We start from the raw sequence: 16,519 nt of genomic DNA, 5'->3' as shown, positions 1-16,519 counted from the left end.
CAAAGAAGCTGCAACTATGGAGAGCACCTACTTTCCCTATAAAGCGTTGCAGGGTGAGAGGCATCCCTCTCTGGGCACGCATTGTCCTACCCAGCAATGATATTCCAAAGTACTGAGAGATCAGAGCCCGGTTACAGCTCTTCAAGGACTTAACAAATCTTCCGGGGGGGGCAGGGGGTGGAGAAAAGGGGGAAAAAAAAAAAAAAAAGATGTATTTACAGTCTAGCTCCTCACGAAAACACCTTGGAAAAATAGACATGGCAACTGCTCAGCATCAGATAGTGTCTTCATCAGGGCAAGTCCCGAGCTGCAGAGCAATGGGCACCACGAGAGGCAAATGCAGCTTTTGCCTTTCTGCAGTCGGGGTTTCTCCCACCTGCTAAAATTGTCTTCAGCGCTGGGGGCCAAGCTCAGTGGGGGACAGAGGAATTCGGAGCGGGTGAAAGGCTTTGTGGTTCCTACGGGCAATGGGCATGAGGAGGGTGATTTCAACTGAATACTCACCCAAACCAACCAACCTCAGTCTGACCGGTAGCTCGATAAAGGATAACTCAGCACCTCCCTGGGTAAGTTCTTCCCACGGCATAAAACCATCCAAACTTCACGGAGGGTGCAAATTCTGCACCTTATTTCTGCTTTTAGAAATTGTGAACCGTGTTGGGGGAAAACTGTTGGCTGAACAGCCTGGGCAGGGAGGTGCAAAGCACCCTTCAAAAGCCAGAGCTTTGCCCAGGTGTGCCAGTGCCCTGAGCCAAGGGGCTCCCCGGGGGAGAGCTCAGCCCCCAGCTCATCCATTCCTCAGCCTTTCCAGCAGTTGACTCCAGCCAGCAGCAGCAGGGAGAACGCTTAGGACATTAATAAATCCTATGATATTGAATAAAGCACTTTGGTTTATGGTTTTGCTATAAGAACTCACCCCTGGGTACTTATAATTAGCTGAACTAGAAAAGAAATAAAGATTTCAATTTTTTCCCACCAATTTTCTTTCTCTTTTTTTTTTTAAAAAAAGAAGAAAATCACCACTGCTAATAAAAAAACCTCTCCTTATATTTACCTGCCTGGGTAGCAATATTGACCTCTGTGCAGACAGAAGGTGCTTTCCTTATTGCGCATCTCACTGGCTAATCCATCTTTCCTGGCTACAGAATATGGCTTTGGCTTTATTTTCAGAGCAGTTCTGTAATTCATTGTTCTCCATGATCATGCCTAACCCCATAACTCCTGGGAAGTGTGTGGGGAGTAAGTGGGAAGAGCTTGTTTCAGTCCCACATAAGACTTCACCTCTAACAGCAGGCAGCTGCCAGCATCACTGCCCTGCCCGCTCGCGAGAGCTGCCTGGTGCGAGACCCAGAGCAGCTGCGGAGGCTGGCAGGGTGCAGGCAGCTCGTGCTCATCTCCAACCGCTGATTTTCTAGCATTTTCATATCTTCCGCTTCCAGGTTGCCTGCAAAACAAAAGTTCCCACTGACCTCAATAAAAAGGGATCGGATGCCTTAGTGTAACTGCACGCGCCCAGCAGTGGTTTCGACTGGAAAAATAAGCCCACGTGCAAAGATCCCGGCAGCACCAGGGTTGAAACAACCCCCTGATCCACGCAGCTAAGTCTTTCAGACTCCACATCATTCAAAGTACAGGGGTTTTTATTTTCCTTTATTAAAGCACACAAGTAGCCATCTAGGAAATTGTCATTTACACTGCGGCAATTGTAAAATCATACCAACACCAACATTTCAGAAGGGAATTAAAGAGCCTGCGCTTCAGCCGGCCAGCCGATCACAAGCCTTTAACTCCATAGGCACAGTACAATAAAGCTTTTGCTTCCAGGTTTTTGTTGCTCTTCTTATAATAAACTCCACCGAGCATTGAACAGAATGCCTGAACACATTCACTGCAAGGGCCACAGAATTACCCAAAAGCTTAGTAAACACACATTTATTGAGTACTTGATTATGTAAGATCATTGCAGCATAGGCATTATAACAAAATCCTTATTAAAAAAATGCCAAACACCGGTACATTTTTCAGAGGACAAATCTATTTAAAAACCCAACCGAGAACTACAAAGGGAGGGTGGCTGTTCCTTAGCCAGCCACTAACGAACGCTCTCCTGCTCCCTGATGGCACTGCAAGAAGAGCCCAGCAGTCGCTTCCCAGCTTCATGTACGACCATACTCAGCATCCCGTCAGACCGCGTGACGGCTGAGGGGCCGAGAAGACTCAAGGTTGCTCACTGACCAACGCTGTTATTGTATCCACGAACACAACAGCCCACCAAACTCATTTTTTTCCAAGGGCGCGGATACAGCTTGCCAGCAGCGGGGTTCTTGGGGAGTTCTTCTTAGCATGCTTGGCGGTTGTATGAGATTTCCTAGTGAGTGCTTGGGGATAAACATCCATTGCAAAGTGCTTAAAGTGCCCACATTTCCTCCTCCCCTCTACGTTATTCAGGGGAAGCGCTAATTGCGAAGTTTGCTCTGGTATCCCTCCAGATTCCCAATCAAATGCTAATCAGCATGAAAATCCTCCCAGCTTGAGCAGTTTACAAGGGATCTGGGTCCTATACATGGGACACTAGAATTGCATCTATATTTTAAGCCCAGCCATAAGGGAAACACTCTACATAGAAATATAACACTAGATTCTTTTATACAGCATATATAAAGAACATGACAGCATTAAAATATTGGCAAATCAATACATTAAAAATACAGAATCTCATAAACCAGAGCACAAGAAATATTCACATGAAATCTGTACAGTCCGGACAACACTGCCGGTTCTCACGTTAGAGCTGACCTCCCACCTCCAAATGGAGGTCGTTGCTTTGCTTCCCCCATCAGCACCACTGGCCACCACTGCCCAGATTTCCCTGGGGGTTTGTGCTACAGGGAGAATACAAGTCTGCTGTCCCTGCCAGCACGGAGGGCACTCAGTGGTTAAACTCTCGGGGAATGCTTTCATTATCAAATGAAATGACTGGGCATTTCATTTTACACAAAGCTCTGGCCTACTGGAAGAGGAAAAAAATCAATCTATAGTTGGCAGGAGGGGTGGTACCTTGGTAGCATTTCCCAAGTGCTCTCAGCATTTTATTAAAAAACAAAACAAAACAATCACCTTTTGTATGGTTTGTGCACCACTTATCTTGTGTGGAGCTGGTGGGACTGTTTTAGGCCGCCCCTCCTACCAGAAATGTCCCTGTCTTCTGGAGGAGCTGCTGTTCTGACTTCTCCAAAATGGCTTTCCCCGATACATAAATACATGTATACATAGGCCACTTCATTCCTTCCTCCTCTCACTGAGGAAGACCCCCAAGGCATGCTTGGCAAGATGAAATCCTACGTTATAGCTGTACATATAGCACTAGAGAGATGTGTATATACAGACACATTCTGTCCATTATTACAGTCGAAATACGGGGTTAAAAAAAAGCAATAGCAGCATGTAAACAAGGGTTTGTGTTCATTTCATCTGTCTTTTCTTCCTCCTCTTCCGAGCTACGTTCAGTTTTGACAGTCCCTTCTCACCACCCTCCTCCCCTGGCGAGGCGGAGGGTTTCACTGCAGACGCCGTCCGCGGGAGCTGACATTGTCCTCCCCAGGCTCCTAGCCCTGGCTCAGGGCAGTTTGCATTTCCCTTCCACCAGCTCCCTCCTCTCCCTCTCCGCATCCTTCCCTTTGTGATGACTCATCCTGGAGACGATCTTGGGTTTTTGTCTGACAGCTGCTGCCCACTTTGTCTTCAGCAAAGTCTAATTTCAGAGCGATGCCGCAAGAATAAAACCCGCACCCGAGCGCCTGGTGAGCCACATGAGCTTTTAGCGCCTTAAACAACTCAGGGAGGGAAAAAAGAAACGGAATAGTTTGCATTTTGTCTGTCTCCCAGCAGCAAAAGTGTAAGTCCCAGGAGCAATGCCTGTTTTAAACCCTTAATTCCCGAATTCTCAATACTGTTGCAAACCACCAGGGTTTCACAGGAATCAAAGAGCTGATTTCAAACACATTCCTTAGTGCAGGGTGCACTGGAACTAAAAAAGCATCAAATGGGCTCACTTTTTCTGCATGCTCTTGCAGTATCTGGTTTTCCCAACCCCCAAAATTGTTTCCTTGGTTTCTTGCCTCTCAGTTTTGAGGTCCTGCTAAAGAGCCGTTATCTGAGTTAGCTCTGACGTGGGGGTGGTTGGACTCTGCTGGGCGACAGCCACCATGGGAATTTCCATGCCTAGTCAGGCCGGATTGTTAGTCCCCTCCGAGTTCTTGCAGGCATAGGCCACATCCTTGGCGATGCTGCACATCCTGTTGGACATCTGGAGCTCGGTCCTGAAGGCAGTGGGGAAGCAGAACTTCTTGAAGCACGCCTTGAAGTTCTCATCTAAGAAGGCGTAGAGCACGGGGTTCAGGCTGCTGTTGGCGTACCCCAGCGCGGTGCAGAAGCAGGAGATGGCCAGCTCGAGCTCGCTTTCTGCCTTGGCACCCAAGCACTGGACCAGCACGAAAATCTGGATGGGAGTCCAGCAAATGATGAAGACTGCCACCACCACCAGGACCATTCGGGTGATGCGCCTCAGGTTTCGGTCCTTCTCCTTGGAGCCTGAGAGGACACGGACGTTCTTGAGTCGTCTGATCATGAGACTGTAGCAAATGGTGATGATCAACACGGGGATCATAAAGGAGAAGAGAAAGACACAGATGCCAAACACTGGATCCCAGTAATCCACGGGTGAAGGGAGTTTAATTAGACAATCAATTTCTGCAAGTCAAAAAATAAAAAGGAAGGAAAGATCAGCAAACCCATATCAAGAAGAAAAGCGTCTGCACATTCAGCTTAGTATAGGCATGTTTAATACCGGAAAAGCAGTAGCATTGATGCAGAGAGGCAAGGGCAGAACGGAAAGGGTTAAGATGGCTTTACAGCAGAGAGCTCACCGTACTGACGAAACTGGTACCCCTCTCCAATGGCTCCCCAAGCCCACGGGCTCTCCTGGCCACCAACACCTCCCACCTGTTGGATGCGTTTTTACTAACCGTTGTTTTCATTCTCTGCAGACCCCATCACCATTGCAGGGATGCCGAAGACAGAAGCCAGCGCCCAGATGCAGACATTCACCACCTTGGCCTTGTGGGGAGTGCGGATGTCTAGTGCTTTGATAGGGTGGCAGATCGCAATGTAGCGGTCCACGCTCATCATCGTCAGGGTGAAGGTGCTTGTGAACATGTTGTAGTAGTCTATAGAGATGGCAATCTTGCAGAGGACATTGCCAAAGGGCCAGAAGCCCAGGAACGTGTCTGTACCCTGGAAGGGTAAGGTCATCAGACACAAGGTATCAGCCAGAGCGAGGTTAAAGATGTAAATGTTGGTTGCTGTCTTCATCTTGGTGAATCTGAAATGTAGGAATGAGCAATGGTTAGAGCTCCACCTGACCACGATGGGTAAGACATTGAAGCCTACTGAAGAGGGCATTCTGCCACTTTAGGAAGGAGATGCTGTATTTTTCTTCTGTAACAAGAGACTGAACACCACTTTTTCCTTTCTACCTCCCACGTGCTTATCAACACACAGCTCAACCCAGCGCCTACAACAATACAAGTGGCACCTTCACAACGTTTCACGGGCAGGAGAAGCTTATCCCCTTAGACTGCAAGCAAGGACCATGAAAGCCTGAGGCTGTCAACTCAGACCATGTTTTTTGAAAAATGACTTCAGTAAGGCTAATCTGGGATTTCATCACATATGGCTTCATTATTATAAATATTGGTGAGAGCTGTACCCAGTAAGCTGATTTGAAAGGCATCATATGGTCCAGGGGTATGTTGATTAGCCATTTTATACGGGCTCATAGCCAAAGACTATGGGTAATGCGAGCTATCAAATCAGATTGGGCAAGATGGCCAGCCCTGGCCAGTGGCAGCTAAAAACTGGTGAGGAATGAGGTTTGTATCAGAAATCAAAATATCATAATGGATCTTTCTAAAGAAAGAGGTAGCTTGCGGATAAAGTCATGAGTCAACTCTACTTAAAAGTCATATAGAAATGACAAAACCCCTTTGATCGCATGAACCAACTGCCCCAAAAGAAGATTCACCTTGCTCTAATGGTAGTCATCTCCTTTTTACACATGGGAAATGATGCAAAGATGTGATTACCTACCCAAGGATACACGCAGAGTCTGCAGAAATGGAAATTCAATGGTGACTCTCTGACTGAATCTAACATTTCAGCTCCAGGATGTTCCCTTTCATGGGCAAAATAAGAGCTCAAATAGGTATAATTTTAAAACTACAGCTCATCTATCATTTACTAAACTAACGGCCTTTGCAGAAACGTTGCCAGAAATGGCAGACAATGATGTGTGTTATTAACAGAGGGCAAGTTCATTTGAGGGTAACACTTAAACCCATAAGCTACTGCACTATGTGCAGTTTGATATGCATTGGAATATCATGGGGTCTGATTTGACCTAAAAAAAGCTCTTTTTGTCAAATTGGTTCAGAACAGCAAACCCACAACTGCACTCCTCAGCACTGTACCACCCCCCCGTCTGATAATCTGAGCTTCAGCTCTTGATAGATTATTTGAATGCTTGGAGGAACATCATCACTGCCACGCTCTGAACTCTGTTGAGACACATGGCGACATAGCCAGGTTTGCAAGAATAACAGCCAGGGGATCCACAATCCAGAATATAAAGTCTACCTTTTTTACCCCTCTTAGAGCTCTAAGCTGTGTTTGTATTAGAAGTCAGATGTTTGAAAGTGGCTTCGGAAAGCAAGAACAAACAATCCTACATTTGACCTTGAAAGCCAAGGGAAGCTTTTGGAGCAGGTGAATGTTGATGGAAGCACTTGAGGTCCCCACATAAGCCTGAGTCAGGCTCCTCCTGGACCAGAAATCACAGCAGCCGAGCAAGACAGCGGGTTCCTAGAAAGCCAGCCCAGATCAGATAAACTTTTATAACCAAAAGCAGTAGAGGAAAAATACCAGTGTCTTTCCTATTGTGAAGGGATGAACAAGCAAAACACTTTGCAAATCCAACACAACCAGGCAGCTGCCAGCGCTTTAAAGCTTCGGGACTTCCTAAGCAGAATTACCCAGAAACAGACTCCAGTGCTGTGAACCCCAGAGCAGCAGCACCTCAGGGTGGGCGAGTTTTGCTTTTTTGTTCGAATTCATGCAGTTGGCATAAATGAGGCAATGCACACAGGGAGCACGAGATGGGTCTGTGAATGGATTCAGACACTTTCCCCTCTAGGTCAGCAGGGGGGGTAATTGAAATTAAGAAATTAAATCACTGTTCTTTATCAGCCCAGACAAAAATTGTCAGCTTAGGCTTCAGGAAATTATTCAGTCACCTAAGACTGTTAGCAAAGGTCTCCTAGGAGCTGCAGTCATCCTCTGCATACCACAGACCTGGCTGGGCTCACCCAAGCTTCCCAAAGGTCAAGCTTGTTCTGGTCCATCCTTCCAGAAGGACTGGACTTGGTGGCAATTCATCAACATGCCTCTAACCCTGACTGCTTTTACTGATGTTATAACTCGAGGGGATAACAACTGCATTTTTGAACCATGATGGGCAACTTCACCACTGTGAAACAGAAAAAAATTAAAAGTTTTGGGTTTTTTTTTACTAGTGGAAGAAACAAGCAGCGATCCACCCACTTCTACCACCCATCCAGCATCCACAGGGGACAAAATTGCCTCCACACACACTCCTGTGTCCCCAGCACAGTAAGAAGTTTGGGGCATCTCAGATAACCCTGAGCTTGGGGTGTGCAGATTGCAAACCTTCAGCTTCCCCTTGCTCCCCTCCACACCAGGGGACCTTGCTGGTCCCTCTCCTCCGAGACACTTCTCAGCAAGAATTCAGAGTCCAGGTGCAATTGCAAAATCCGCTCTCCCCCAGTGCACAGATCTCTCTGCTGCCCCTTTCCTCACTCCCTCCGAGGTGACAGCAGAGCTGCCTTCCCTTGCTCCCTCCGAGGTGGGGACATGCTGGGGTGACTGGCCCACCGCTTACCTCCTTCAACCCACCCTCAAGTGGATTTTGAAGCTTTTTGTGTTCTCAAAACGTGGGGAAATTAATTTACACCTAATTGATTACTTCTAGCTCCACTTTCTCTTCAGCAAGCCAACAGCCATTATCCCAACCAACCAATATTCCCAAACACTTCCAGAATGTTCAGTACAAACAAAAAATCAATTAGCCACTTCTCTGTGGATTAACCTTTTTTTCTTTTCCTCCAGGAACTGAGTGTTCTCTTTCTTAATCTGCACAAAAAAGAAATTAAACTCTCGGGCTTTAGGAGGCACCTAAGGTCGCCCCCACAGCACAGCTCCGAGGCAGATAAGCCTGTGGCCTCTAAGGAGGACACTAGCTCCCCGCTGAGCCACTTTCTTGCACTTGGTCACGGAGGCAATTTCCTAATGGAGCATCTCCCACAGGGCGGTTCTCAGCTCTCCATCCAGCTCCACCTTTGTCACAAAAGTAATCGCTTTGCTCTGCTCTCCTGTTCTCCCGGCTGCTGAAGCCTAAGAGGAAAAACATCTGGATATCAGCTCAGCACTTGGCTTCCCCCTCCTTTTTGCTAAGTGGACCTCAAGCAGCGTTACCTGGAACAAAGCTGTGCTACAGCGAGGGGAACCCACAGTTTTGGAGAGGAGGAGATGGGTAGAAAACAGCTCTTCCACATACTGGGCTTTGAGGTCCTGTTTTTCACAAGGACAGATTCTGTCCCTGGCTGAGCTGCAAACCTCTTGTTTTAGCATGACTCCCTCCTTTCCACCCCGCCACCGCGAGGCTGCAGGGCAGCAAGCAGCTCCAGATTCCCCAGGGCTAAGGACCAGCCGGCTGCAGCGAACCTACAACCCAAAATGGGGCTGCAGGCACCAGGGGCGGAGGGACCAGAGCAAAGCCTTCAGCCCTGGGGAACTGTGAGCATTATCTCCAGGAGCTCTCTGCCTCTTGATTGATATTCGTAGCTCCAGCTAATTGGTATGCAGACAGTGCTGTTCACCTTGAGCAGCTCCCTCCATTCCCACCCCATGCCCTGGCATCAGAGACAGCCTTCGCTGCCCTTCCTGGACACACGCAGGGGAGCAAAACAGAGCAGAAAAGGCTCAGGGAGGTTTTTTGCCAAGCTGCTCCCAACCTCTGACGGTGGAAATCAGCACCAGTTCACTGACATCTCTGCTCCCAACCTGCTCTTAGCCCACAGGTTGTATGAAGCTGATATTTGATTTGGCACGTACCATCGTGATTTGTGTCCTCCCAGCCATACACCCACACCATGCTCTCCGTGTCTCTGCCACTCTGATCACCTTTTCAAAGCCCCCTCATCCTGAAATTACCCAATTCAAGCCAGTTTATTTTTAATGGTTCAACAGGCCACAAAAAAAAACACCCAGAGAATTTAAGAAGGACAAATTTAAATCACTTTGGACCATGAAGCCAGACGCTACAGCAAAACCAGCCAGCCAACACCAGCACGTAAAAGCCTATTAATTACCTGGCACAACAGTGACTGACTAGCAGGGCTTAAGGAGCCTGCCACCAGCCAGGGTAAGCAGCAATACTTTGGGACAGTTGATTTTCTTGCCCTTTAAGTCTTGCTGCCATGTCTGGGTGACACTGGTGCCCTGGGGACCAGCGCAGACGGGGACACTGCATGACCCTGATCACTGCCATGCCAAAGGCAGAGGCTGGGTGGCTGCTGCTGGAAAAGCCTCTGCAACTTGCCCGGGGGCTCGCAGGGATGCTCATGCAACCCCAAGCGGGCGCATGGCCACCAGGAATAGTGCTTCAGTCTAAGGAGGGCATTTGCCAGCATCCGTCCTGCAGCAAGATGCTCCCATCCCTGTTGGTGTGCTGGATCTGCCTCTGCTGAACTGCTTGTGTCCTAAATGCTGCTGGGAATCGCCCAGTCCCTGAAAAGCACTGGGAACAGAGTCCCACATTAAACATCACAGAATTACTGCTGCACATGGGTAATTCCTTTCCGCTCATCCCACCGAAGCCAGGGGAAACCAAGAGCCCTCCGGCACACATTGGAGTCACAGGAACTGTGTTAGCAGGGGCCACACACGGCTGCTATGAACCACATGGCTGAGCCCGGCTCACCTGGGCTCATGGGGGCCTGGAAATTGGGGAGCTGCAGACCTGCCCTTTGCAGCAGGTCCCCTTCCTGCTCACCTTGCCATCCTCCCCCCGCTCCAATCACTCTGCACAGCACAGAGCCCTTGGCATGGGTTTCCCTTCTCTACAAATTGCAACAATTGTCCTTTTTTTTTTTGGCCAGGAAAACCTGGAAGAGGGGGATCAGGAGAGAGCTGAGGTCTCAGATGGCCCTGCCAGTATCCGCTGGGTCCACGCCACATTAAACGCTCACTCGATTTCAGCTCTGAGACACACAGCTGGTCGAGGCTCTTCCCTTAGAAAGCTTTCTATTAAGAAATCAGCATCTCTGCAATGTCATAGTTAACTTCGTTTTCCCTGTCTCATCACAACCAGCTGCCCTCACCCTATTCTCAGGGAACGATGCAGTTTTCAAGCAGAATACGGCTGGCACAGCCATCCCCAGGCAGCTGCTCGGTGCAGACACCTCCCCATCACAGCCTTCTTCCTAAAGCTTCACCTGGAAGCGGCAAATAAAAGTGTAGGGGCCTAACAGCCCTAATCTGCCTAAACAGCTGCTTAAAATGCTCTGAAACAGTGTTCTTCAATAGGGAGAGCTGAGCATCCCCAGTACTTTGCCAAGCTCCCAACAGAGAGCTGCCACGGCAAAGAGAAGTGCCCTAGAACCAGGCATCATTCCCCCAGGGGCCTGATCCAGGCAAGCAGAGCCAGCACTGAGGAAGGGAGTCCTCCAGATCATCACTGCTGAGCATCGCAGCAGCGTGATGGAGCAGGGGACAACAGAGGACTTCCTGGGCCAGAAGCTGCACGTTGTCCCTGGTCCCTTCCCCGACACACCGGTGGAGGCTTGGGGGTCCGTCACACCCCGTGCAGCTACACTTTGGTTGCTCTCATGTATGGGCCAGCATCACCTCCAGCCCCATGGCCCATCCAACCCCATGGCCATCGCAGGAGCAATACATTCCCCTTCTCTTTTCTTCTTAAAAACAAAGCTCTCGGGCATCCAGCCTTGCAGCATTCAGTTAATAGATAAGAGCGACCTCGGCAGCCTGTTTTCCCCCCACTCTCCCCCCAAACCCTCTCTGCCTCGTGCTGTTCTACTCCTTGTTTCACATTCATTAAAAAGCAGTACAGGAAATATATGCAGAAGAGAGCAAACAGCAGAAGGAGAAGGAGGGAGGGGAGGCATTATCTCCACTGGCAAGGAACTCCACAATGAGCAAGCAGAACAAAGCCGCAGACAAGGCAGGTTTCCACAATAGGCCCTTTACTGTCCAGGAAATCGTGTTCCTGACGAGAGCCCTTCTCGGTCTTATCCAATTAGTGCTGTTCGGCACTAGAAGGGGATTGACAGTCACATGATGACTGTCTCTATAAATAAGTCATTCCAAATGTTAAATCACTCCAAATATAATAGAGATGTAGCCCGGGTTCCGCAACAGAGGGGAAAACCCAGAGGAGGCTTTGAATTTGTGTTTTTGTGCGAAATACCGGGAGATTTTAAACTTTTCCCTTGGTGCTGCAAAAAACTCATTCAAGAGGAACAGAAAACAAGCCTTCCTGACGCCTCCAATTTCCTCGAGTGCTGATATTAGAGTCTCTGTATTTCCCAACTCCCTCTTAAACAGGAAACAATTACTGTCTACATCACTGTACTATTCTTTTTCTGGAAGATAATACACCGATTTCTTATAGGTTGTGTAGCATGCTGAAGTCTGGTTATCCCTGGTGAAATATAAGCATGGAAAGAAAAAAACCAGCTTTTGTAGGGCGCACCATACCTATAGATGGTAGGGGTGCAGCACAGAAGGTTTGCCAGTCTTTTAATGATACATGTCTTCCATTAATGGAAAAGAGTCCCAAAGCCCCGTGTTGACTTACCAGCAACCAACATTCAACCTACTGAAAAAAGATGTTATTTAAGGCATGAAGCCCAGAAGCACCAACGCTCCAGCCTGGGGAGAAAACCTGTGCTTGAGAAGTCATCAACATCCTCCTTGCATGGCCACTAATTTGGCAGCTCTGCCTGAACCTGCGTATACACCCAGGATCAAGAGTTTGAGATACTGCATCCAGTTTATCACCAAACCTGCTCCTGACCTTAACGGACAGGGCAAGGAGAGAAAAATCCTGGGCAGAAATAACCAGAAGTTGCAGTTACTCACGAAACCAAGAAGGGTCATTTCCCTGGGTGTAACTCAGCATTAGTCTCAGCCCGCACTGAGCTCCCAGGAGACACTGGTGGAGAGAAACAGTAGCTTCTTCTACACGTGTTCTAGCTCAGTTATAACTTCCCCAGCACACATTACTCAAGTGGCCCCTCCAGGCTCACATAGAAGTTTTTTGGGAAAAAGAGGTGAATCCCCCAAAAGGAGTACCCAAATAATTAAAACTTCTATTAGCTCTTTTGTATATATAGGGATTTACTGGATAAAGGGGAAACAGAAGCGGAAAAGGCCTGGGGGAGATCGGGGTGACACCTGTCTTCAGTTTTCAATTGTTTAGAACCAGTAAAACCAGAGGACACAAAAAAAGCTGAGGTAGCCAGTGCTAAATCCCGCTTTCTTTTCTTGGGTCCCATTTATCCAACTGGAAGGTATCAAAGCCAAAAAGGAGCAGAACAGAAGCCACCATTTTGCAAGCGTGGCCCCGCACAGCCACAGCACACATTCACCCTGACCAAGATGCCAGTTTGGGACATTCATATTCTTGGTCATACACTGGTCACAGCCCCGGGCAGGGGCCAGCAGGTCCTGCTCTCCACATCCCACGAGACCTTTGCAGACAGGGAGAAGGTTTCTGCCAAGACTACTTCTTATACACGTCTAAGGTTCACGCATGGGGCACGGACTCCCTTCCCCTGCGTGCACACTGGCTGGCATTTCCAGGGAGCTGCATCACCGTGGGACAAGGATTTCTCACTCCCAGAGCCTCACTGCTCACCACACTTGCATGCACCCACAAACACCGTGCCTACTCGAATGATTGCTACTGCACTCAGAAACACGAGCTCTCCAAACGCGGCACTGCTGCACTGCAAACCTCCTCTCTCCATCTCCAGACTCCCCGAGACTAATGTGATCCCTTCTCCCTGCCATAAACTCCTCGGCAGGAAGAGCACAGACAGGCAGCCTGACGAACAGACATGTCGCCTTGCCCTTTGGCTGCTGTTCACCAGCCTCTGATACCAGGCTTCATTTTGCAGCATCTCCCCCAGCCGAGTTGTGTGTATTCAAGGGAAAGACGCTTGGGAAGCAGCAGGGCTCCTGGCAGGAGCGAGACTTAATCTCAGTGTCTGAATACCTGCTAAATATTTTTGTCCTCTGTTGGAGGAGAAAACAAATTGATCCTGTCTTTTCTGTGCTGGCAGCATCCACCTGCACCAGGATTCTGCTCTGAGACATGTATAAAATGGAAGCTCACTCCTAACATACAGGGTACAGAGATTAGAAGGGGGTTGCTGGTGTTTGACACAGAATCACAGCCCTAATGGTTGCATAAACTTATTTTCTACTTACGGGGGGAAGAGGGTTTCCAATTCCAGGAAATAGGGTGGTTTGAACCCCAGCAGAACCAGACAGGGACACTTAAAGTGCCAGGAACATGCAGGGAGGCTGGACAGTGCTGCTGGAGTGGTGCAGGCTCCGTGCTCTGTCCCTCTGCAAAGGTCCCCCCCGGCTCTCCCCACTTCAGCGGGAAAAGCCAGAGAAGTTGCCCTCATCTCTGCAGCATCCTGACACATCTTTCTTATGTCTGTAGTTTCCAAAGAGTTGGAAGAGCTACATTCGTGATTTTTCCCCTGTAAAAGTAAGACTGAGCCTCCCAGCAGGCTTTTTCCTTTGCAGCTAGATTCAGCTTTGGAAAGTGCCAGCTCCCAGATGGAGCAGCACCTGCAGCCACAGCTGGGGTGCCGGACACGGCACAGGAGGGAGAGGTCCCATTAAAGATCCAGCACACCCCGGCAGCAGGATGCTCCTAGCACATTGTCCCCCCCAGGGACATCCAGCCCCCCGCCTGGCTGTTTGCAAAAAAAGTCCCATTTTTTTGAGCAGATCTGATCGCTCTGTTCCATTCTCTGGGTTAAACATTAGGAGGCACTAGAGGGCAGCTGAAAGCTGGTGGGAACCTTTATCACAGCCTAGGAAGGGAGAAAAACAAATAAAACCAAAACAATAAAACGAATGCCACATCGTTACCTCTAAAGCACACCACAATTACCAGGGAAGCGCCTGCCTGCTTCACCCGCAGCAGGGATTTAGGGGGGGGGGAAGGTCTGCCCCACTCGCAGCCCTCCCCGGAGCCTCCCTGGAGTGCTGCCTGCGTGTCCTACCTGACGATCACATACATGACGGAGCAGTTGCCCACCAGCCCCACAATGCACACAATGGAGTAGACAACCACAATGGTGATCTTGATGCTCAGCGGCAGGAAGCTGTCCCCCGTGCCGTTGTTGAACCAGTTACTGGGGAGAAAGCTCAGGTTCAGCATAGAGGAGTCGTTCAGCAGCTTTCTCAGGTCAGGGTCTTCTAAAATATGGGCAGGGAAGAGCGGGTCCATCCTGAAGCACCAGCCTGTGCCAAGGACCTGGGGCACCAAAGAGACAGTTTTAAGATCCGCTGATCAATCGGGTGGGACAGGACCGTAGCAAAGCATGTGTGAGAGAAACGCGGGGGGAGAAGGACGATTTATTGCCGGGGAGAGCACAGCCCCCCCCCCCCCCCCAAACCTCCCCAAGAGCATTTTAATGGGATGCAACCCTGAGAGCTCGGTGCATCCTCAGCACACAGGGAGCTCACGCATATCTCCACACCGTCAGCTCAGGGGACATGCGGGCTGCACAACGCCATCCCTCCCAAGCGTTGGATGCTCCTACCTGCCTTTCCCAGCCCTGCCGGGTCGGTGAGTCCCCACACACGGCTTTGTGCCCCCAAACCTCCCACCCCCCCCTCCGAGAGCCTCCGCAGCCTCCCACCGGGGCTGGGGGCTCGCCCCGCCGCTGGGGCACGATCTCCCCCCCCCCCCCCCCGCCCCGATAAAATGGCAGGAAAAGCCCAAAGTTGAAAATAAGCCCCCGCTGGCTGCTTACCTGCGTGCGGGTTTCCCCTCTAACGCGGCTCGCTGCCCCGCGGCTCCGGGCGAGGCTGCGCTCCCCGGGGCCGCATCCAGGCACCCCCCGGGCTGGGGCGGGGGGGAACAAAGCCGGGCTGCGGGCACGGCCGGAGGCTCCGCTTCGGAGGCAGCCGGTGGAGGGGAAGGTGAGGCGGGGGGGGTGTAAGGGGCTGCTCCTCGCAGGCAGGGATGCTGCCGGAGCAGGGGGCTGCACCCCGGAGCCCACGTTTTTAACGAAAAGGGAGGGATGGGGGAGAGGGAGGGAGGACGGACGGCGGCTGGGCAGAGCCAGCCCCGGCTGCCTGGCTTCTCCCACTGCGTAAGAGAAAAGCGGGGCGGGGGGGGGAGAAAGGAGGAAAGGGGGGGGGAAATAATAAATAACCAAAGGCACCAAACGGAAAGCGAGCCCGCACCTGCGAGCCCAAGGGCAGCGTCCTCTCCCCGCTCCCAGAGGCGCTCCGACCTGCTGGCGGCCCCCCGCGGCCCCCCCCGTCCCACCCCCGGAGCGGGAAGGGGGGGGTCCAGCGCCGCCCCCCCCCCCTCCCCCAAACCCTGCCGCAGCCCCCAGCTGCGGAGGGGACCCGCATCCTACCTGGGGCGGGCTCCCAGCCAGACGCGCTGGGAAGAAGGGAAGGATCGGGGCACTGGGAAAGATACCGCTTCGGGAAGCAAATTCCTCCCTCCTCTGCAATTGTGCAACCTGAACGCTGTGCTAGCGCAGGAGAAGCAGAGTGGGGAATTTGACCTAGAAACTGGCACAAATACAAGGAGGACTGAGAACTGAGGAGGGAGAAAATTGTTATTATTTAGTATTCTTATAGTGGCATTCGCTAAAGGTCATTTTTGTAACCCAAAACATCCTGCACTTCGGATCAGAGTTAGAGTAGCACATTTATTTTAAGAAGCCGCAGTGGCAAATTCATTACCTTAGCGTGGGGTGATCCATGCAGACCCCACAGGTCCCTGCCCTCCCCAATCTGGCCATGGGACATTGACCCTGATAGAATCAGTGCCCAGGAGCTGCAGAGCCCCCCAGGTATGCCACCCCTCCAAACAGACTGCAGAGAGGTCTTTTGGGTCCATCCCCAGCTTGATCCCAGATCAGGGGCAGACTGACCGCTGAGAACTAGACCCTCATGGTCTGGTGTCTCTGGCCATCTGTGGTGTTTCCCTGAAGCCATTTCCCAACAGTTTGTGTTGGGGACACGAGCAGAGACACATGGGTCAGATCCAATTTGGGGCACATTGCTATTGCCCAGGAGAAGGAGAAAAGGAAAATGA

General features: G+C 50.4%; 1 protein-coding gene across 2 annotated transcripts; it reads right to left on the bottom strand.

The window, feature by feature from the left end:
- Window positions 1-1,629: 1,629 nt before the first annotated feature.
- On the bottom strand, window positions 1,630-15,868 carry OPRL1 (opioid related nociceptin receptor 1). 2 transcript variants are annotated; one of them, XM_076352136.1, is made up of 4 exons: window positions 15,216-15,342; window positions 14,460-14,713; window positions 5,025-5,380; window positions 1,630-4,749 (listed from the first exon to the last, which is right to left on the bottom strand). In XM_076352136.1, exons 2-4 carry the CDS (start codon window positions 14,684-14,686, stop codon window positions 4,226-4,228), a joined length of 1,107 nt encoding a protein of 368 aa, XP_076208251.1. In that variant the 5' UTR covers window positions 14,687-14,713; window positions 15,216-15,342; the 3' UTR covers window positions 1,630-4,225. The 2 variants fall into 2 exon arrangements, with proteins under 2 accessions (XP_076208251.1, XP_076208252.1); XM_076352137.1 differs by lacking the exons at window positions 14,460-14,713; window positions 15,216-15,342 and adding an exon at window positions 15,831-15,868.
- Between the last annotated feature and the right edge of the window lie 651 nt (window positions 15,869-16,519).

Source organism: Aptenodytes patagonicus, chromosome 14, assembly GCF_965638725.1.
Source record: "Aptenodytes patagonicus chromosome 14, bAptPat1.pri.cur, whole genome shotgun sequence".
NCBI classification, from domain to species: domain Eukaryota; kingdom Metazoa; phylum Chordata; class Aves; order Sphenisciformes; family Spheniscidae; genus Aptenodytes; species Aptenodytes patagonicus.
This window is presented reverse-complemented; position numbering and strand designations above follow the sequence as displayed.